Here is a 23,264-nt window from a genome sequence, read left to right on the forward strand (position 1 = left end):
TGACGTTAATCTTAGATTTCCAAGTTTTTTTCCCCTAAAATTTGAAAGAAAAAGCTGTGTTACCCAAACAGATAAATGTGGCTTGTTACAATAACGTATGTCCTTTTGTTGCTTTGTGTTGTCCTGAAAATCAGTTTTACATCTGTTGGCCTAAATAATGTCAAATACTAGAATTTCACCTTAAAATTGGCTGAAACTTTGAATTTAGTCAGTAATTTTATATAAACGTTCTGCCAAAGAAATGAATATTTCTTCTTCTTTAGAATTATTATATTTTTTCATTCTTCCATCAGAGAAACCGTTTGGATGACAAGATGCCGTTCACAAACATGTTTTTTTTTTTAAAAAATATATGTTATATGTTTATCAAATAATTAAGAACTTACATCTTAGAGCACGTTTTGTATTATTTTACATCACACAGGCTGTTCACCTGATGGTAAACTTTCACTTCGAAATCTCAGAACCTACATTAACGGTCTTATTTCCGACAGCACCGAAAGGCCGCATTAAAGCGACACTAGTGCCAAACTGGATCCACTTCATGTGAGTTTTACTTTTGTTATAAACCTTTTTAAATCTCTCTCTTTTCAGTGCTTTGGACTCTGACTTTAGGCGACAACCTTCGAGTGTTAGCCCGAAGTAAAGCCAATTCAAAAGAGCGTCTCAGACGTGTTTAATAAGCTACTTTAGCATGCTAACGGATAGCCGACCGTTAGCGGAGGGTGTTAGGGTGTAAAGAGTGACCGTGTTATCTGGCGACTTTAACCTAAATATGTTTTTCATGCTGTTTATGCTGTATTTACCCCATGAAACACATTGAACTTAAGTCTCCTCTCGTTGATTAGTTATTAATGCGTGTTTTAGGTTGTTTTAGCCCTTTTAAGAGTTTGTTTTAACCCTTTGTCAAAGTTTGATGCACCTGTTGCGAGTTCAACCTGCTGAGGTTCCTTATACAGATTTTACCGGTTTTATCCGTAACCGTTGATACTCACTTTGGGGGTTTATGATACCTAAAAGCGAGGATATTTGTTTTTTTTTTTTATTCGTTTCTACCTTTGGTATCATCCCCTCCCCTCTGAGCTGCTGAGTTTCACTTCCTGGTTTTTCAGGTGAGCCTACAGGTGAGCTGTGGTGGTGAGACCTTCGCTTTGGTTTCTGTCTCCATGTTTGATGGACACTAAAGGGGATGTTGTGAACTTTGTTCGATAATCTTGTCCTCCTCTCACCTGTGTAAACATACCTTGATGACTGAGCTCACAGGTTGATAACACCTGAAAACACAGAGAGGAGGAGCTTACAGTAATGTCAGAGCACAGCACAAATGTTTAACCTCTGATAGAGACAAGCTGGAATTAAACGATATGAATCCTTGTGTTGATACTACAGCAACAAAAACAGAAGCTCTACAGGCAACTAATTTAATCTTTAAATTCCTGAAAACTCCAGATAATGTCATAATCTCTAAATTGTACTCTACGACAGAATATTAGGGCCACACGAAGAGAATGAAAAATAAAAGAATATTAAAAAAATGTTTGATATTACAAGAAAAAAGTCGTAATATTGCGAGAATAAAGTCATAATACAACGAGAAAAAAGTCATAATATTACAATAATAAGGTCGTGATACAACAAGAAAAAGTCGTAATATAACAAGAATAAATTTGTATATTACGAGAATAAATTTGTAATATTACGAGAATAAAGTCGTAATATTATGAGAAAAATTCTTAATATTATGAGAATAAAGTTGCAATATTGCGAGAAATAGGTCAAAATAGTACGAGAAAAACGTCTTAATATTGCAAGAATAAAGCCGTAATATTATGAGTAAAAAGTTGTAATATTACAAGAATAAAGTCGTAATACAATGAGAAAAAAGTCGTAATATTACGAAGATTAAGTTGTAATACCACAAGAATAATTCATAATGTTATGAGAAAAACGTCGTAATATTATGAGAAGAAAGTCATAATATTACAAAAATAAAGTCGTAATACTAGAGAAAAAGTCGTAATATTACGAGAATAAAGTCATAATGTGAGAAAAAGTAATACTACAAGAATAAAGTCATAATACAAAGAGAAAAAAGTCATACTATAATGAGAATAAAGTCGTGATACAATGAGAAAAAGTCGTAATATTATGAGAATAAAGTCGTAATATTATAAGAATAAAGCCATAATGTTTTGAGAATAAAGTCGTAATACAACAAGAAAAAAGTTGTTATATTACAAAAATAAAGGCGTAATATAATGAGAAAAGAGTCGTTATATTATGCAGATTAATTTGTAATACCACGGGAAACATTTGTAATATTACGAGAATGAAGTCGTAATATTACGAGAATAATGTCGTAATACAATGAGAAAAAAGTCGTAATATTACGAGAATAAAGTCGTAATATTACAAGAATAAAGTCGTAATACTAGAGAAAAAAGTCGTAATATTACGAGAATAAAGTTTTAATGCAAGAAAAAGTGGTAATATTACAAGAATAAAGTCGTAATATAACGAGAATAAAGTCATAATATTACAAGACCAAAGCTGTAATATTATGAGAAAAAATTTGTGATATTACGAGATTTAAGTCGTAATATTATGAGAATAAAGTTATAATATAAAGAGAAAAAACCTCATAATGTTACGAGAAATAAGTTGTAATATTACGAGAAATAAGTCAAAATAGTACGAGAAAAAAGTCATAATACTACGAGAATCAAGACGTAATATTATGAGAAAAAGTCATAATATTGCTAGACTAAAGTCATGATACAACGAGAAACAAGTCGTAATATTACTTGACGAAAGTCGTAATAACAAGAGAAATAGTTCAAAATAGTACAAGATAAAAGCCGTAATATTACAAGAATAAAGCCATAATATTATGAGAAAAAAGTCGTAATATTACTAAAGTCGTGATACAACAAGAAAAAAGTCGTAATATTACTAAAGTCGTTATACCACAAGAAAAAAGTTATGATATTACGAGAATAAAGTTGTGGTACAATGAGAAAAATTTGTAATATTACGGGAATAAAGTCGTAATATTAGGAGAATAAAGTCGTAATACAACGAGACAAAAGTAGTAATATTACAAGTAGGGATGTAAGGATACACTCAACCCACAATTTGATCTGAATCCAGATATTGGGTCCACCATACCATTCGAATCCAGATTTTTTTCTTTTTTAACTCAGACTTGCCACAGCCTGCCACAGCTCTTACTTAAAACTAAACGGGACGTCCACCACCTCTAAGTCTTCATCCGCCGCTCTCATGACTGCAGTAAATGTACCTGACGTAGTCGAAGTGTGTGAGTTGAACTCAGGTCAGCGGGAGAGACCATGACGTCAAAACAAGCGTCACTAAAAACAAACAGCACCCCCAACTGTTTACGCAGAGTGTCAAAGCACATATTATGCTGTATCGATTTTAATCCCCCATTATTTATATCGATTTTTGGCTGATTTAGGATGTATCCTTACATCCCTAATTACGAGAATAAAGTCGTAATATTACAAGAATAAAGTCATAATACTACAGAAAAAAGTCGTAATATTACAAGAATAAAGTTGTTATATGAGAAAAATTATCGTAATATTACAAGAATAAAGTCGTAATACAACCAGAAAAAAGTCGTAATATTATGAGAATAAAGTTGTGATATAATGAGAAACAAGTCGTAATATTATGAGAATAGAGTCATAATGTTATGAGAATAAAGTCGTAATACAAGGAGAAAAAAGTCGTAATATTAAGAGAATAAAGTCGTAATGTTATGAGAATAAAGTCGTAATACAACGAGAAAAAAATCATAATATTACGAGAATAGTCATGATACAACAAGAAAAAAGTCGTAATATAACGAGAATAAAGTCGTAATATTACAAGAATAAAGTCGTAATATTATGAGAATAAAGCTGTAATATTATGAGAAAGAAGTCGTAATATTACGAGACTAAAGTCTTTATACAACAAGAAAAAGTTGTAATATTACAAGAATAAAGTCGTAATATTACGAGACTTAAGTCGTTATACCACAAGAAAAAAGTTGTGATATTACGAGAATAAAGTTGTGGTACAATGAGAAAAAAGGCGTAATATTATGAGAATAAAGTCGTAATGTTATGAGAAAAAAGTCGTAATATTACAAGAAAAAGTTGTAATATAACAAGAATAAAGTTATAATATCATGAGAAAAAAGTCGTAATACTATGAGAATAAAGTTGTAATATTACGAGAATAAAGTTGTAGTATTGCGAGAAAAAAGTCGTAATATAACAAGAATAAAGTTGTAATATCATGAGAAAAAAGTCGTAATACTATGAGAATAAAGTTGTAATATTACGAGAATAAAATCGTAATATTGTGAGAAAAAAACTCGTAACATCACTCGAAAAAAGTCGTAGTATTTTGAGAAAAAAGTCATAATATTACGAGAATACAATACTACAAGAAACAGTCTGCTGCAGCGCCGCCGATCTACGACAGAGTATTGTCCTGATTCTGATAGTAATTTGATGTTGATGTGCCAAAAGATGAAGTATTTTCTTATTTGTGAAACCGATGCTAAAGTATAGCTTCACAAGATGCTCAACATTGCTCATTTTAATGGAGGTGGCGCCCTGGCAGACTTTCTTTATCGTCATATTTTATGCTCGTAATATTACACATTTTTTCTTGTAATATTATGACTTTATTTCTCGTAATAACTTTATTCTCTAAATGTCAAAAAAAAAAAAAGTTAATTTTTTTCTGTTCATGTGGCCCTAATACTCCACCGTAGTACTCTCATTTACACCTGTCTGGTGAAATAGATGCAGGTTTAAAAGTCTGAATATCTGAGAGAAACGTCTGTGTCTCTGAAAGAGGCGGTGAATGGTTCCCAACAAGGATGTAAATAAAGAATATCAGCACTTGTGTGCATCAGATCAGCGTTGTTAGTGCTGTCTTCAACTATTTAAGAGAAACTTTATAAAGAGATTCATGAAAAAAAAGTAAGAAAAAAAAATGATGTATTCTGATTTAATAGCAGTTTTATTTTAACATGTCGAAGGTGTCCAGAGGGTGCCCTAATGTTAAAGCTGGTACTACATAAAAAATACAAGTGCAATGAAATCAGTTTTGTTGCTAATCTTTGACCCATCCAAGACTCTCATCAGCACCAAAGCCCCTTTTTTTCACTATTAATTTTATGGAAAATAATTCACTTTTTGTGTTTTTTGTAGTAAAAAATGAAAATATTCAAATAAACTGGCATTTAAAGGGTTAAAATCTTGAAAATGATTGAATGTTTGGTAGTTTTGAGCAGGTCTGAAGTTGTTTAAGAGATTTATGAAAAAAGTAGAAAAAAATACTGCTGTATGCTGACTTAATAGAAGTTTTTTTGTACATGTACATTTTTGCCTTGAAGGTGTCCAGAGGATACACAATTCATTGAGACAGTATGAATGACATTTAAGAGTAAAACATGCTGGATTTCAAAAATTTAACTAGAAAGAAAAGTTCCTGTAAAAATTCATGCCATAAGCTGTAAAACTGACAAAATGATCACAAATTTAAAAAAAAGAGAGAAAAATGGCCAAAAATGCCCGAGGAGGGCGTGGGTTAATATTGTGCTTTGATATTTGGCCTCTTTTCACTTCAGGTGAGTAGTCATACGTGAGTCCAACCCTCGACAGCCCACTTTACACTTTATTTCCATTTACTACTTCAGAAAACTGCCAACTTACCACGGTCTTCCAACTACACACTAACAGCTTAGCCACCGCTAAGCTTCTCATGTTTACATCCGGTGAAGTGCCAGACAGGAAGGCAGTGACCATTAACTGACGCTACAGCGGCCTCTAGTGGCGGGAGGTTCATTACAGTTTTAAAGGGCATTATAGACCGGGATTACAAGCCTGTGTTCATAACAAATGATCTGTGATTAGTTTAACCGACTAGTAAATCCCTCTCCCGTCTAATTAGATAAAATAGATGAAATCTCTTTACTTTTTCAGATTTTTATGGCTTTACAAGGATATTTTAAATAATCAAGTTGAAGTTTACATTTTTATACTGGAGGAAATCTGCCGACCTCATACTGGTGGGCCAGTTATAACACAAATATGAGATGATCTTGTAATCATTCCACAGGCCGAATTTGGCCCCCAGGCCTTGAGTTTGACACCCCTGCATTAATCAGTATTAAATAAGTCCTTTCTTTATTAAAATTAATTTCCTTTTTTAATATCATGGATTAACTTCTACAAACTTTTTGTATCTTTCCTTTAATTGACTTCTCTTATATTAAATACAGATAATTCTGACACTTCCTGTCACCAACCACTTCATTAGGTATACTTGTTCAACTGTTCAGCCAATCACATGTCAGAAACCACTGCACACGGTATTTAGGCCTTCCTAGTTTAGACTGCAAGCAAACCAAGAATGATTTTGAGTAGCTCACAGCGTTAAACAGGAAGGACACTTTTGACAGCTTTCCTCCCTCGTTTAAAATTAACCCATGAATCCAAAAATGTGTTTTACTGTTTAGTAAATACACCTTTGATTTTCATCCTTCACGCTGGCCAGTCTCTGACATAAATGAGAACAAAAGAAGTGTTCTTGTCTGTTTTTTGTTCAGATTGATCCAGAACAACCGACAGAAAACAAGGAACGACAATGTTTGAAAATGTTCCAACAGGTAAATCCTCTCTTCAGCTCTTCACCCTTTTAATCACAGTTATTATGATGCATACGTGTCTGAGTACATGCTCTGTTATCCTCAGTGTCGTCAGCCGAGCGTCAGCAGGTACTGGGAGCTCTGGAGCGTCTGCAGGCCAAACTGGCGCAGAGGGAGGAGTGGACCCACAGTGAGACCCTGGGGAACCTGAAGGAGACGCTGCAGAGTCCTCTGTTCAACCACATCCTGACTCTGCAGCACTCCATCAAACAGCTGAAGAACCAGGTGAGACAAAAAACCCACGTCTGTAATGCTAAAGCTCAGACAACAGCAGCGTGCTGCACCAGCTCTGTGTAGCTTCATTTGTAGACAGGTTTGAAAGTGAAGTTCTAAACTATGACAAAGTTGTGCTCTGCTAGCATTTAAGGCATAACTAAACCTATAAGTCTCAGACCCAGCTCCTAGCAGATGTGATGCCCTCAGTAAAATATGGTAATCCTGGTGGTTATGTTTGAGACTTTTATTGTGAAGGATTTGTCGGCAGTACCATGCTTATCATTTATTTAACTTAGCTTTAGCTGTGGTGTCGGCAGTTTTATGCTAATACAGCTTCTACAGGTGTTTCTCTGACCTCCTTTATCACAACAGCCTGATTCTTTGAATCATCGTGGACCGAAGGCGAGCAGATCAATGCTATCAACATACCTTTAAACACTTATTTAAGCTGTGTTAATATGAGTCGCTGCAGCGCTGGGCTAAAGACAAACCAGCTCGTATTAGAGCTGCAGACAGGCTGATGGAGACGCTGTTTAAAGCAAACGCTCGCTTCATGTTGCTGTTATTACAGACAACACACTTTAGGAAGAGAGGACACACCTTTTACCTCATTAATGTGCTTTTAACATTAATCCCATAGACACAAACAGGTGGAGTTTGGCTTGTTACCTGGCTGTTGCATCGTGTCAGAGAAAAACATGCAGATGACAGGTCTCAGACTGAGCTGCTTTGTTAGGCTGGTGGTATCATTGTCTATGCCCTTGAGCACTAAAACACAACACATGCATTTAGACAAGTGTTGATGGTACTAGAAAAACCCATAAAAAAAGCAAAAAAGGAGCATCCTCCCAACAATGAACTTCTAAATGGTGCACAACAAAAAAGACTTTCTAAAACTGAGAACGTCAGCACTCAAAAATGTCCTTTTGACAGTCTTAATTTTGACAACACTTTTTAATTTAGTTTTATAGTCTTTTGCCAAAAATATCTTTTAATTGTTGTCATAATTTAGTCATCTAAATTGTTTTAGTTTTTGTCTAGTTTCAGTTGACAAAACTTCCCAACATTTTAGTCGACGAAATTTACAGTAAATTTAGTTGACTGATTGGATCTCTCCCCGACTTACCCCGCCACCATGCAGCAAAAGGAGTTGTGATTGGTTCTCCCCGTATCTCATCCCACCTTTCCACACAGCCAAAGTAGCTGTGATTGGATGCCTAACCTGCCCCTACTTTCTACATACGAGATTAGGTCTGATTGGACAAAGTCTCTATCAAACATTTTCATCTCGTTTTTATTTGTTGACTGAAGTGTCAATTGATTTGTTTTAGTTTTTGTCCATGTGTGTTTGTTCTGTTAGTGTCTCGTTTTCGTCAGGGGAAAAAGGCTATTAACGAAAATTATAACGAGAATGATTAGTCAACAAAATTAACACTGCCTTTTAAGCAGTTTTGTGAATGCTGAAGAAGACCGTGAGTCGATACGCGTCAGTTGAGCCTTACCCTAATAAAACCTTTTAAAAAAGACCATTTTTGAGTGCTGACATTCTCAGTTTTACTACAAAAACCAATACCAATGCAGACATTTTACCTGTAAGGGTAGTAATACTGGTTAGCTTCTCACTGCTAATCTCAATACCAATCAGAATAATAATGATTATGATTTTTGCAATTAAACTACACGCATTCTGGTCCGTCTCCAGCACGTCCCAGGAACTCCATCCCACCCTGCTCCACTTGAAATATGTGCCAGGTCTGTTTTTGGTGCTCACCATGCCAGTCCACATAGAGCAGATTGATCCAAACAGCAGGAAAAACCTGCAACGTATCTGTTTAACATTAAAATACAACACAATGCACAGACTTTTGATAGTGATTCATCACTATGTTAAGATAATGTCTCATCCTCGGTCACAAACACAAGGTCACAAGTCTGTCACTGGGTCTACAATGCCCTTGATGTAGAAATGTGAACTTTCGGGGAAAGACCAAACTTTTGAGGTGGAAATTCACAGAATAATATAGTGTACTTTGTGTCCTGAAAGTAGTAGAATATTCAGGCAAAAGTTTTAAAAAACTAATGCAGAAGCAGCAGCAGGTAGGAATTAGAAAAGCCTCTGACTAAAGTCTGGATGAGCGGTGTCATTCAACATTCTTGTACAGTCCGTTTCCACAAAGCGGTCTGGTTTAGTTCGGTATAGTTTTGTCATGGTTTTAAACGCTGATCTGAACTGTGTTTCCTCAGCTGATATCTGTCCAGTCTCTTTCATTGTGATGGGAAATTCGTCTCTTTGTAGAGATCCAGATCATGTGGCTCAGCTCAGTAGAGCTGGTTGCTCTTCATTTGGTCCCAGTTTGGCTTTAAATGTGGATTAAATAAGGACACGGGATGAGGAAAGGAAACTGGCATTCAAACAGGAGCTAGTTTATAAAAGTGGCTCACATTTATGAGCCGTTAGGTGGAACAGGCTTGTTCATGACATGGGAGGTCTGCAGGAGGACTGAGAAAATTGTGATATTGATCGCCTCCATACAAGGTAAATCGGTTACACTGTGGTAAAAAATCATCTTTTAGTAAAATGTAGAGATCTACTCCATGTGTGTAGAAATCTTTGCAGCGTGATGTTCTTGTGTTTCAAATACATGGGCCAGACGTGGCCATCGAACAGGCCAGGTGGATCTGGCACCTTGTAGTTTCTAGAGCACCTCCTCTTTTTGCATTCCTCATAAGGGATGTAAATAAAGTAACATTCATCATGTCAATCAAAGGTTTGTAGGTGTAAAGCAGAAAGCCTTCCACAATAAGGATGTGAGTCTCCTCCTCCTTAGTGTCAGACTTTGGGACAATCTCAGTGTCCAGGGTGTTATTAACACCATGAGATTTCTCAAACTTCACTGGGTTATCCAGCCATGCGTAGATCGTACTCATCATGGCGTCCATGTCCAGAGCATTGATGACATCGTACTGCTGACTGCATGACATAAACAAGCAGCAGCAAGAGGCCGGTGCAATTATGGCGGAAGAGCTTAGCCTGGATGCTGCTAAAGCACCAGTTTTATCAGAACTTGATGACATTTAAAGAAGAACAAAGAACAGCAGTGAGTTGTTTCCTTTTCAAAAACGACAAAAGTTGAGTACTTGCATGTCTATAGTTGCCATGTTTCGCGTTATTCCTCGGTAGCTCGCACACGCAGCTCGATAGCGGCTATGTCACATGTTTTGTTGCTCTGATTGGCCCGTAGAGATGTGACAGACAGAACGTTCATCCCCAAGCGTTTCCTGTTGAAGCTTTCCCAGATGGATGTGTTTCACAGATCCATCTGGCATGTCAGGTTAAAGCTGTAATACAAGCAAAAGAAAACCATGAAATAATGTCAATATGAGCGACCTGTCAACCCCAGAGAGGCAAAATAACCTGATGTTTACATTCACTTCCTGCATGAACTCATCGTTCTCCTGTGATCTCGAGTCTCCAGCTCTGCAAGATGTAGGCAGAGTATGTTGAATTTAGTGGTCACTCTCAGGACGTAAGACACGAGAGGCATTGCTGTAACAAACACAGCATTAAAATGCTTTTCTCTCTTCTGTCAGTCCAAAGCACACGCTGCAATGTCTCTGGGAGGACGGTCGATCCTTACTTTGAGGCCTTATGTATGGTTCTGAATGTGCATTAATATGTTTACATGCATTTAAATGTGACTAGCATTAACCCTTTAAAACAGACATAAACCTAAAGACCTGAGTGAGGAGGTTTTTATTGTTTCTAATGACATCAGCAGCCGTTTCTCCTCCTCCTCCCTCACTGTAATGACATGTATAACAGGAGTTTAACCAGCACCGTCTAACGCTCTGCAGTCTAATTAAAGCCCCATGTCTGATCTGACATGTGTGACTCCGCCCACATGTTGACAGCCTATGGAGTCCCAGCGCTGAGCTGCCTCCTGTCCCACACGGTGACCTGTCAGTGGGGCTGAGCCGGGACATTGACTCCCCTCCTCATCTCCATCTGTATTCAGGCGGCGCTCACTCTGACGCCGAGCCTTTACAATAAACAATCTGCAGGCCAAATTAAGATAATGGCAATAACTGACGCTGGGCTTCATATTCTAAGTGCTGCGAAGGTCACAGCTGAGTCTATGAATGCTGGGTGGAAGCCGGCCCAGGGTATATGAAGCAGGGACTTCTCTCTCTCTTTCTTTATTTATTTCCCCTCCCCCCTCCTCCCCCGGCTCTCTGCGGATCTATCAAGCTTTAATATCTAGTGTCTCGGTTTGAGTAACGGCCTTGTCGAGGCGGTATTGATGAAATGGCTCGGGATCCTGCTCCGTCAGCCCGGCCTAAATAAGCCGCAGACTGATAAGTTTCCACAATGTGAGTGTAAAGGTCATTAATACATTACCTGTTCAGAGAGTGAGAGCCTGCAGAGGAATCTATTGATTTTCTTTTCTCCCACTCTCCTCCCCACTTACCCCCCGGCCTTTCTGCTTCATTTTTTTTACCTCCATGTCTTTCTTTATTGTCGACAACGTCCTTGCATATAAGAGCACCCCTCTCTCTCTTCTGTTTCTGCATGTGTTGCTCTCTCTTTCTCGTCATCAGAGGTAGCAGACATGTGGATTCTGTACCCCTATAGAGGTGCAAATACTTTTTAGGAAGCCTCTGGTAAAATGGGAAGAGCTGTTCATTGTTTCCTGCAAAAATGTTGCAGCTGCAGCTCTGAAATATCGTCACAGTATCAAAGTAAAAGTCTGAAGGACGTGTCTACCGGCTGACTGTGAGCAGAGCTGAAGCTTACCTCATACTTTAGAGCGGTGGTTCTCAACGTTGGGGTCGGGACCAAAAAACAAAGAATATTTTTAAATGTTTTTTTCCCACCCAATTTTGTCATTATTACTTTCCACCCATTTTTGTCAGTTTTCACTACCATATTTTGCTCATTTTAACCCATTTTTGTCATTTTTAATCTGTTTCCTAAACATTTTTTCTGACTGTTTTTCCCACTTCCAATTCAATTCTTGCTGCTTACTGCCTATTGTTGTCTCTGTTGACCCATTGTTATGGATATTAACCAATGTTTACCCCTTTTTGCCCATTTTAATTACATTTGAATATTTGTTATGCCCATTTTTGCAGGTTTTACCCACTTCTGCAAAGTTCTCTGCCTCAGTTAACCCATATTGCAGTTTAAACCCATTTCACCAAAATTTCCACCCTCCACCCACTTCTGACACTTTAATCCCTTTTCACCACTTTTTATGCCTGTTTTTGCCATTTGTTGCTGCCTCTCTTATGTATTTTATTGCAGCCAAACCATTTTCTTCTACGTTTAAAATCATATTTCACAACCTTTTCCACCATTTTTTTGTGCCATTTTAACCCATTTAACTATTTTTAATCCATTTTAACTCTGTTTTTAAGAAAAAAATGATGCAGATTTTTAAGAAGACTATCCACTGAAAGATATTTGTTGCTTTGTTAAGAATTGTTTTTATTCAGATTGAATATGAAATATGGTTATTGCAACTTAACTGTAGAATGAACCAGGATTTTGCTGACCTAGTTTGCCCCCAGTTTGGATGGGCCCAAGAAAGCTCTCCCCTTTATCCCCCCTCATAGGTGGCCTTGTCTCCACATGACTATTCTAGAATGTTCCTGGCTGTGTTCAACCAAACAAAGTGCTCCTAAACAGGACTCTTTTATATGGGAATATTCAGGCTGTTGCTGTCGTTTGCTGTGGTTGTGTGGTTGTTAGGACAGTGTGACGGTGAGTTGTTCTCTGGTTTTCTGTCTGTGTATGAGCTTCGTTCGACATGTATCTGTTTGGTACGTGTCTGTACCGTACCGAGAGGCTGTACCGAATCGGTATGGTACAAATACAAGTACCTTTACACCCCTAGTCAGTACACGACTTTTGTTGTTTTTGATAAGAAAACAACTCACTGCTGTTCTTTGTTCTTTTAATGAAGAAATGTTTTCAAGTTCTGATAAAACTGGCACTTTAGCAGCATCCACACTAATGTCTTTCTCCATAACTGCACCGGCCTCTTGCTGCTGCTTGTTTACGTCACGACTCCACCGCGCCTGAAAGTACTGCCCCTCATCGCTGATTGGTCCTGTCACTTTCTAACCGGGCCCAAACAGTTCGGACAGGAGCTTTGCATGATAGATTCGCCAATGAGAAACAAGGAAACGGGCGTATCCATCTGCTTTGCAAGGTTACCAAAATTGAAATTGTAGAAACAATGAGTGTGTCTTAAGAAAACCAACATGTAATGTTCTCATATGTAAATGCAGGGTCTGAGGAGGCTAGGATCATGGATTTAGGGAATCATATTTGTAGACAAGCTAAACCTGAAAGTCATTCTCATCTCTTTTGCAGTCTTTTTTTTTGTATTGTTGCACATCTTGTGTTTTTTGTGCAGCTCCAAACCAGACCTAAAACATGTATCAGCTTCTCTGTGACTAATTTTTCTTCCTCCTCTTCCTCCTCCACAGCTCAGTAGCATGCCTCCTGACGCCTGCAGTGACATCAGCTTCTCCAAAAAGGGTCAGCTGATCATGAGCGCCATCAATCAGCCTACCAGCTCGGCCCAGCCCACCCTGTCTGCCTCCTCCTCCATCCTGACCAATGGCTCGACTCCGCCCATCCATCAGACTCCACCCTCCTCTAACGTCCTGCAGAAATGGATCCAGGCTGCCGCTAAGGTGGGCAGAGACACAGACCCACACCTGTAAATACACAAACCCTATATTTCTGTTTGGTGTTAGCATGAATATTTTTTTGTGTCTGCAGGGCCGTCACACTGAGGTGGTCAGTCTGACCCGGCCCCTCTCTGGCGGTCTGGGCTTCAGCGTGGTCGGTCTGAATCCAGCAGGAAGCAGCAGTCAGGGAGTATTCGTCAAACAGATCCAACCTGGAGGCATCGCACACAGGTTTCAAATTTATTTACAACAAGTTGCACAAACGTTAGAGCAGTGTTACTCCAAAGAGCCAAATTGTTGAAAAATACCTTTGCAAGAGCCGCGATCCAAGTGGTGAAAGGTGGCAAAAATGGGTTAAAGTGGTAATAAAAATAAGTAAAAGGTGGCAAAATGGTCAGAAAGCAGCAAAAAAGGGTGAAAAGAGGCGAAATCAGCATAAAACGTCAAATACAGGGTGAAAAGGGACAAAAATGTTACAGGTGGCAACAATGGTCAAAAAGTGATAAAAACGTGACAACAAATGAGTAGGAAGTGACTTAATGGGGCAAAAGTCAGCATATGGTGGGGAATGGGCAACAAAACAGCAAAGAGTGGCAAAAAGCTGGGAAAAAGGTGGCATTTAATGGTAAAAGGCAGCTTCAATCGGTGAAAAGTGGCAAAAATGGGGAAAAAATGCAAATAGTAAAAAGCAGAATAAAAGAGAGGGCAAAAAGTGGCAAAAACAAGTGACAGAAGTGGAATTAAAGCAGTAAAAATGGATTAAAAGTGGAAAAAATTGCAAATAAGGGAAATGGAAATATACAGACAGATTTGAAAGTTGACAATTAAAGCCAACTGGGTAAGTGTGGGAAACAAACTGAATAAAGTGACTTGCAATGGATAATTTCTGAGGTCAAAGTTTCCCTTTTTAAGGTTTTCTGGGTGAATAATGTTTTAAATTAAGACATAAAAGAGCCACACGTTGAGCATCACTGACCTAGAGAATTAGTGTGTAGATGTGGAGTGAATGGGTAGATGTGACCTGCAACAGCTCCTCGAGTAGTCAGGTGACTAGAAAAACTATTTACAAGTCAATGTGATACAGCTCTAAGCTATTCACACCTGGTCTTATCGTCACATCCCAATGTCAGTGAACACTTTTCCTCTTCATATGCAAATAAACATGGAGCTTTAGGCCCATATACGCAAAAGTTTTTTGTCTTATCGGTGTTTCATCCACACAGAAACAGCATTTAAGGAGGCCGTAAACGCTACTTTTTGAAACGGGTCCCGGAGTGAACAAATCTGTAAACGCTTACCGTTTCGTCTCCATGTGGACAACCAACCGCATCATTCATGAAACGATTATGTCACACATAGCGCAGCCCACTTAGCCCGCATGCACTAGTCCAACCAAAACAACAATGGCATTAACAGGGTTGTGTTCATGCTGCAGAAGCTACTGAGCTTATTATGGCTTTTGCTGCAAAATTTGATGCTCCTTTACCACCACTGAGAACAGCAGACACCAGATGTTCTTAGATCCACGGAGAAAAATGTGGTAGGAATTCTAAAAAGACAGGAAAATTAAGATGCCAACAACAATCAGCAAGGAGGAACTTTCTGGATTTATTTTGACACCTGTAGGTGGACACACCAACCATGACCACATGGCCATGGCAGAATGTGCCCCGAACCTCTCGTCCACTGCTCTTTTATAATCCTGTTTACAACACTCATCTGCATGCCTACAATTCAGGTTACACACAGATTTTAAAATACGTTGTAAAAAATCCCTGTTCCCCGGCTTAACCCCTACTAGGTCGACACATAACCTTGCAAAGAAGATGGATACGCCTGTTTCATTGCTTCTCACTGGCGAAGCCATCTTGCTAAACTCCCATCTGAACCGTTTGGGCCCAGTTAGAAAGTGACAGGACCAATCAGCGTCGAGGGGCAGTACTCTCAGGCGCGGCAGAGTCGTGACGTAAGCAAGCAGCAACAAGAGGCCGGTGCAGTTATGGCGGAAGAGCTTAGTGTTGATGCTGCTAAAGCGCAAGTTTTGTCAGAACTTGATGACATTTAAAGAAGAACAAAGAACAGCAGAGAGTTGTTTTCTTTTCAAAAACGGCAAAAGTCGAGTACTTGCATGTCTTTGGTTGCCATGTTTCGTGTTATTCCTCAGTAGCTGCGCACGTTCAGCTCGATAGTGAAACACATCCATCTGGCGTGTCAGGTTAGCAAACATGTATATCCACACTTAACCCTTCCTGGGCTAGAAACCCTCAGATCAAAGATCCTTTTGTTTACCTCACTTGATTGCCCTGAAACTTCCCCAAGGGGGGAACAGCTGGTCAGACAGTGTTTTTATTACTCTCCAGAAAAGGCAAAGGTTTAGGTTGGGTAAATATAAGGTTACAAGGTTGAGACACAATTTTCCATTACAACAACCAGAAGGAGAAGCAGGAGAAAACTTTGGGGCAGTTTTCTGTAATCTTCTTCTCTCTTTGGGTGCATTTCTGTGGCAGCGTTACAATGCCACTTACAGGCTTGGCATATATACTACAGTGTTTTCAGTCCTTTTCAGTAGTTCTGTGCTTAAGTGGACATTTCCTTTTTCAAAACGAAATGGAAATATATAGTTTTCTTCTCTGTGTGGACAAGTCCTCATTCACCCTGAATAGCTTTAAAAACCTGTATGTGAATTATGCAGACATTTAACTCAGTTATTTTAAAAGATGTTTGCTGGGGTGCAGGTGGCTTAGTGGCCTGAGGCCTTTTACTGCATTTCTCCCCCTGCTCTCATCCCTATTTCCAACTCTACCCCCTGCCCTCCTCTATCAATTAAGGCACAAAAATACCCAAAATAAATCTGTAAGAAAAAAATGTTTGCTATTCAGAGAATCGCATTATGAAACATGCTGTAAAAATGTAGAGATCAAATTTTATAAGACAGCCCAACAGGTGTTTGGCTATATTTGAATATTGGAAAGGTGATCCAGGTTGAAGCCTACACATTAACTAGACTAGGTAGTCAGGAATTACAAACCAGTCAACCACTGATTTAACAAAATTACACAGGAGAGAATGTCAGTGAGAATTAACTTTACACACACAAGCTTGTAGCTTTTCATTACATTTCTCCACCATTGGACATATGGTTTAGTCCACTGAGAGGACACCCTGTCCACTGGCACACAACCCTGGGGAACTTTATCATGTACTGTCCATTTAGAAGGCAGCCTAGAAACACTTATATTGTACTCTGAAAGGGCACTCAACAGGGAACTTTGTCAACTTTTGTCTATTTAGAGGGCACTTCAGAGGCACTTTGACCAATTTTGTCCACCTTGAAAGCACCAAAGGGTGCACTTTATCCTGTTTATCGGCCAGAGGAAAACTTTTACAGTGACTTTTGAAACATTAGGAACGATATCCCCAACTTTAAAAATGGAGGTAGATCTAAAAGTTCTCATAGTTAAAGCATAGATGAGATTTGCGGTATGTTGTCATTATTTCCTGTTTTTAAAAAGCATTAGACATGGGGATATGATGAGGATCAGACCAGGTTTGGACAGCATCAGTGCCTTGGACTTCTTTTTGTGTTAAAAAACAGTTATTAATTATTGCTCAGTTTAATCCAAGTTTAAATAAAGATAAGTTTTATTTACAAGCAATAAACAACATAACTCAAACAAACTTTTCAAACACTAAAGTCCGTGTAGCTCACTCATCTGAAAGGGTTAGGGATTATAATTCTATGAAGTTTTATCCTTTTACATCAACATTTACAAAGCTACCATCCAGGATATGAGAGCAGGAGGGTTGGAGTCCATGTTAAAGGGAACATATGTGTGCTGCTCTATGAGCAGTTGATGCCAAAGCTATCCAGAATATTCCAGTAATTTGTGTTTACAGCTTCAAGCTCCAGTGAGCAGCATTTAGAGGGATGAATAGGAGTTCACCTCTGACACTGTCCAGCTCTCCTTATAGATTCTTTGTTAAATTACTGCCTATCTGTGCATTCAGCCACGAATACTCACTGCTGAGCGGACTAAAACATGAGGAATTCTACTTTAAATGGAGCAGTTTATCCCGTTAAAATACTGTGGGACATTTCTGATTTAACTTACCACACAACAATAAAACACATCTATAAGCCAGTCCTGTTTACCTGTAACACACCGAGTCATTTCAGTTACAGTATGGCAATGATGACAAGCTGTTTGTGGAAGTTTCAAAGAAAGATTCATTTTAACTATTTCAATGGTGTGTCCATAAATTATCAGCCATTTTGTTAAGAATATATTATTGTTGGCTGCAGGGACGGACGTCTTCAGGAAAGGGATCAGATCCTGGTGATTAACGGGAGTCCTCTGGAGCCGGGGATCAGCCAGCAGACTGCGTTGAACCTTCTGCAGCAGCCGGGGGAGGCCGTGGAGCTGGTGGTGGCCCGGGACCGCCAGCTGAAGACATCATCGCCACCCACTGCCATCATCAGCACGGTAAGAAATGACTCAAGTTTCCATGGTAATATATTTTAAAAACATCTTTTTATTGCTGTTGTATTTGGTCTTTAGTTCTTACAGTGCCTTGAAAATACATCTGCTTCCTTTATGGTTTCTTTTGTTTTGCAGGTGTCACACTAAAATGTTTCGGGTCATTTAAAATATTTTTTATATTAGACAAAGACAACCTGAGTAAATACTAAAGTCTGTTTTTAAATTATGATTTCATTTATTAAGGAAAAAGACATCCAAACCTACCTGGCCCTATGGGAAACAGTCATCTCCCCTTAGCCTAATAACTGGTTGTTCCATCCTTGGCAGCAACAACTGAACATTTGTGATAACTGTCAGTGAGTCTTTCTGATCTCTGTGGAGGAATGTTGTCCCACTCTTCTTTGCAGAATTGTAATTCAGCCACTCTGGAGGGTTTTCCAGCATGCAGGCCTGTTTAATGTCACACCACAGCATCTCCAGACTCCAGACTTTGACTAGACCACTCCAGAACCTTCATGTAGTTTTTAGTCCATTCAGAGGTGAACTTGCTGGTGTGTTTGGGATCATTGTCCTGCTCCATAACCCAGGAGTGCTTGATCTTGAGGTCATGAACTGATGGACGGACATTCTCCTTCAGGATTTTCTGCTAGAGCAGAATTCATGGTTCTAGTGGTCCAGGTCCTGGTCCGGACCATCACACTACCACCACCATGTTTGACAGTTGGTATGAGTGAATGTCATCCTTTGAAGATGACGTCATCCTTTGAAGATGATGTCGTCCTTTGAAGATGATGTCGTCCTTTGAAGATGATGTTGTCCTTTGAAGATGATGTCGTCCTTTGAAGATGATGTCATCCTTTGAAGATGATGGCTTCAAGGGATGACATCATCAAAGGCAAATGATGGAATGTTCCATTGTGAGGGCTTTTTTCCCCCATTTTTGCTGAATAGTGGGCCATTTTTTAAAAAACTTTTTTAAAAGTGGGTGAAACTGTCGAGGGTTAGGGTTCCAAAAGTTCCTCTTCTTTCTGGTCAGTCCAAGGAATTTCTCCCAGAAGTCTTAGGGATCATCAGGATGCTTTTAAGTCAAATGTGAGACGAGCCTTTGTGTTCTTTTTGCTCAGCAGTGGTTTTGACTTTGGAACTCTCCCATGATGCTGTTGTTGCCCAGTCTCTGTCTGATTGTTGAATCATGAACTCTGACCTTAACTGAGTCAGTGAGGCCTGCAGGTCTTTAGATGTTGTTCTGGGTTCTTCTGGGACCTCCTGGATGAGTCGAACATGTTCTCTTAGAGTCATTTTGGTAGGCCAACCATTCCTGGGAAGGTTCATCATTGTTCCCAGTTTTCTCCAATTGTGGGTCATGGCTCTCAGTGTAGTTAGCTTGAGTCCCAAATCCTTAGAAATGCCTCTGTTACCCTTTCAGTCTGATAGATGTCAGTGACTTTATTTTTCATCTGTTCTTGAATTTCTTTAGATGGCGCTATGATGTGTTGTTTTTCTATTTAAGGGATTTCTGGATTAATAGTGTTTGATGATCTGAAACATTTAAATTTAACAGTCATATTTCAGCATTTTCTCTCACAGCATGCACTTAAGATTTGTCTATTTTCCACGTGTGACAAACATCGACAGACATTATTGGCACGTCATATTTTTTGCCAGTGGGCTGATGATCAATCACAGAGCATCCATCAGCCAATGCTGCTGTTCACTGATGCATCGGTGCACTATTAGTCAAAACCAAAAGTAATTTTTATCGGCCCTGATTTTTACAATTGGTGCATCTCTATAAAAATCAAAGATGGCGTGTAACTCCAGGTGGGACTTCACTTTGATGGTAAAATTTATCTACGATGGATCTAGAGAAACTGAAAAGTGTAATTTGTAAACCTTAAGCATCTGTCAGAAAATGTTTTTAAGATCTCTAAAGTTATACGACCCAGACTGTTAAAGTTTCAGTATCACTATAAAAGAGCTCTGCTGTTCAGCTAAAATAACCGTTATCGGCTGCATGTCGGGCAAAAATCAAACACTCAGCGTTTATCATTTCAGGAAAAACTGAAGTCTGCACATTTGCCTGTTGTTTACGACTCAGGATGAAGTTAATTCAGGTGTAAAGGTTGGATCTAAACCTGCAGAAGAGCAGAGGTGTGAAGTATATCACACTCACACACACACTCGTCATCATGTAGCTTGGCTGTCACTCAGGACGAGCGTGGAAGCGAGGGCGTCAATCATAAGTGGAGGTCACTTTGAGGCCTCGTTTCTGTATCGGAGTGAGACCTCGTGTTTATGACGAGCCGTAAGTCTTTGCTGACTTTGACTCGGATGATTTTTACGACCTTAAAGCCTTTAAAGAAATCAAGTTAGTGCTCCGCTCGCAGCGTCACTCCTGACAATATGTGTTTAAGTCTGAGAGGAGGCGATCAATGAATGTCGACATGACGGGCGAGTCACAGACCGGTGGGGAGGAGGGGAGAGAGAGTACAGACACGGAGGGACGGGAGCAAAGTTATCAGGGTTTATCCTGAGATGAAGGGTCGCAGGTAAGAGCGACCTTTATTTATACTGGAGGGAGTCAGTTTACAGAAGCAATGAAGAGAGAGAGAACGGAGTCGTTAGGACCAAACAAAAACAGAAGAAAGTTCGCTTTAAGGCTACCAGAGGAAGTTACAGTTACTGGTAAAATGCAGAAAAAAAGGTGCTTTAGTTAAGGCCTATAAAGTAGTAAAACAGTTTTTAAAAAATCAAACAATTACCGGATGACTAGTGATACACTATATGGACAAAAGTATTCGGTCACCTACTCATTCCACCAACAGGGACTGTAGCGACATTGTATTTTTGCACTTTAATATGAAGTCTGTCCCCTTTAGCTGCTCTAACAGCCTCCACTCTTCTTGGAAGGCTTTCCAGAAGATTCTTAAGTGTTTCTGTGAGAATGTGTGTCCATTCATTCTGTAGAGCATTTATGAGGTCAGGCTCTGATGTTGGACCAGAAGGCCTGGCTCACAATCGCCATTCCAGTTCATCCCAGAGGTGCAAGATGGGGTTGAGGTCAGGACTCTGTGTGAACTCAGCAAACCATGTCTTTCTAGTCCTTCTGTGGTCTCTCGGCCACAGACATGCTGGAATAGAACAACAAGGCTGTGACGTCAACAATGAGGGGGCGGAGTCACGTTTTGGGCTGGATTCATGAGGAGAGAGCTGGTAGGCCCCTTTAGGGTCCCTGAAGGTGTGAAAATGACCTCGGCAAAGTATATAGAGTTTCTGACTGTCCACTTTCTTCCATGGTACAAAAAGAAGAACAGTTCCTTCTGTAGCAAAATGATCTTCATGCATGACAATGCTCCATCTCATGCTGCAAAGAATCCCTCTGTGTCATTGGCTGCTATGGGCATAAAAGGAGAGAAACTCATGGTGTGGCCCCCATCCTCCCCTGACCTTTAACCCTGTTGAGAACCTTTGGAGCATCCTCAAGCTAAAGATCTATGAGGGTGGGAGGTAGTTCACATCAAAACAGCAGCTCTGGGAGGATATTCTGACATCCTGCAAAGAAATTAGAGCAGAAACTCTCCAAAAACTCACAAGTTCAATGGAATGGAATGAAGAATAGTGAAGGTGATATCAAAGAAGGGCTCCTATGTTAACATGGAACTTGGCCTGTTAAGATGTTTTTGATTGAAATTGCTTTGATGTCGGTAAATATGACCTCCTAATGCTGCAAATTCAACAAATGACCATCTTCAGTTCTTTACAACCTATAAAATCTTTTAAAACTCTGTCGTGCTTAATAATGTGGAACAGTGCATTTTGAGGTTTTTATTTTTAAAAAACTAATAGTTATCATTATGAAGTTTGTTCAGTAATATTTGAATCATGCTCTAACGGCTGATGACTTGAAAAATACTCTGTCATTTGCATAAATATTTAGGAAATAAACGAAAAAATGTCATTTGCATAAAATGTGGAAAGCGGTGTATTCTGAATCCAGTCACTTGTAGGGAGTTTTATTGAGGTAAAACTAGGAGGAATGACAGAGCTTTGATAGCAGGGAGACAAAACCAACATGCAACAAACTCGTGTCTGGTATGAAAGCTGTTATGGCAGCAACAGCTGCAAGCAGCAAAACGTCTAAAAAACAGTTACTGCATAGGAATGGCGAGGAGTGCTGCGGACCTGTGACGTCACACTACCAGCGCGGACCAAAACGTGCCGGCCTCCTGGTAAATTTTTGAGTTCAAATTTACTCAAAATGCAGATATCTAGTGAGTTTTTTAGTTTAATACACATTTGAAAGATACAAATACCTATCCAACAAGATGAACTTTTCTGATCATTAACAGTGAACCATGATTATGCTGACCTCTGTGAACCCCAGGAAGCTCTCCCCTTTATCCCCCCTGATGAGAAGACTTGGCCTGGGTGTAAGGTTGTCCTACTGTAGTGGACTGAGCAATGAAGAGCAACAGTAGCAGTGAATGGTGTTTAAAATGCAGAAACATCACCAACATGAGCCATATCAGAGTAAATGTGAACGTTTAAGCCTCTGAGGTTCAGCCAATGAAAATATCAGAGATCTCTGACATTTAGATGAGACAACGCAGCGATGACGTGCTGACAAACTGGAGCAGGTCTGACTGTTAATGTAAGTTTAGATCAGAAGTTGGCCTCAGCTATAATCATCCTGCCCTGCTCTATGTCGGCTCATTATCACACAAAATTACACTGTCCCTCTTGTTTGTTCCCCTCCTCCCCCTCTCGTCTCATTGGATCCGGGCCACGTCCTGCATTCCAGGCCTCCATCCTCCTGCTTTTGTTTTATTCATGGCCCGCTTCTATCGAGGTCACGTTTAATGGAGCCACGAGCATAAAAAACACAATTCTGCCGGAGGTTTTATCGCTGTTCTCCTGGCCTGGCTAACTATCCGTCTCTTTAAGCTGAACCCTCTCTGCCGGACCCGCCATCGCAGCTGATGTTCTGCCCCGACTCCGAACCTCTCCCCTCGTCTCTCTGCAGGAGTCTGTGCGCTGCTGACAGGAAAGATGTCGCTCATAAAGACGGATATAAATCAACCAGTCTGGGATGATTTTACTGCTTTGGTTCTGTTTAGCGCATATTTTCCCAG

General features: G+C 39.5%; 1 protein-coding gene across 2 annotated transcripts in view; it reads left to right on the forward strand.

Moving 5' to 3' along the window:
• The first annotated feature begins 496 nt into the window (after positions 1-496).
• Positions 497-23,264, forward strand: part of patj (PATJ crumbs cell polarity complex component) — a 207,865-nt gene continuing 185,097 nt past the window's right edge. For both annotated transcript variants that reach the window (XM_041791897.1, XM_041791898.1), the window contains exons 1-6: positions 497-546; positions 6,635-6,694; positions 6,780-6,958; positions 13,445-13,654; positions 13,743-13,882; positions 17,955-18,135. In XM_041791897.1, the coding sequence (XP_041647831.1) occupies positions 6,673-6,694; positions 6,780-6,958; positions 13,445-13,654; positions 13,743-13,882; positions 17,955-18,135 (732 nt within the window). In that variant the 5' untranslated portion in view covers positions 497-546; positions 6,635-6,672. The remainder of the gene's footprint in view (positions 547-6,634; positions 6,695-6,779; positions 6,959-13,444; positions 13,655-13,742; positions 13,883-17,954; positions 18,136-23,264) is intronic.

The sequence above is a fragment of the Cheilinus undulatus genome, linkage group 7, assembly GCF_018320785.1.
Source record: "Cheilinus undulatus linkage group 7, ASM1832078v1, whole genome shotgun sequence".
In the NCBI taxonomy this organism is placed as follows: Eukaryota; Metazoa; Chordata; class Actinopteri; order Labriformes; family Labridae; genus Cheilinus; species Cheilinus undulatus.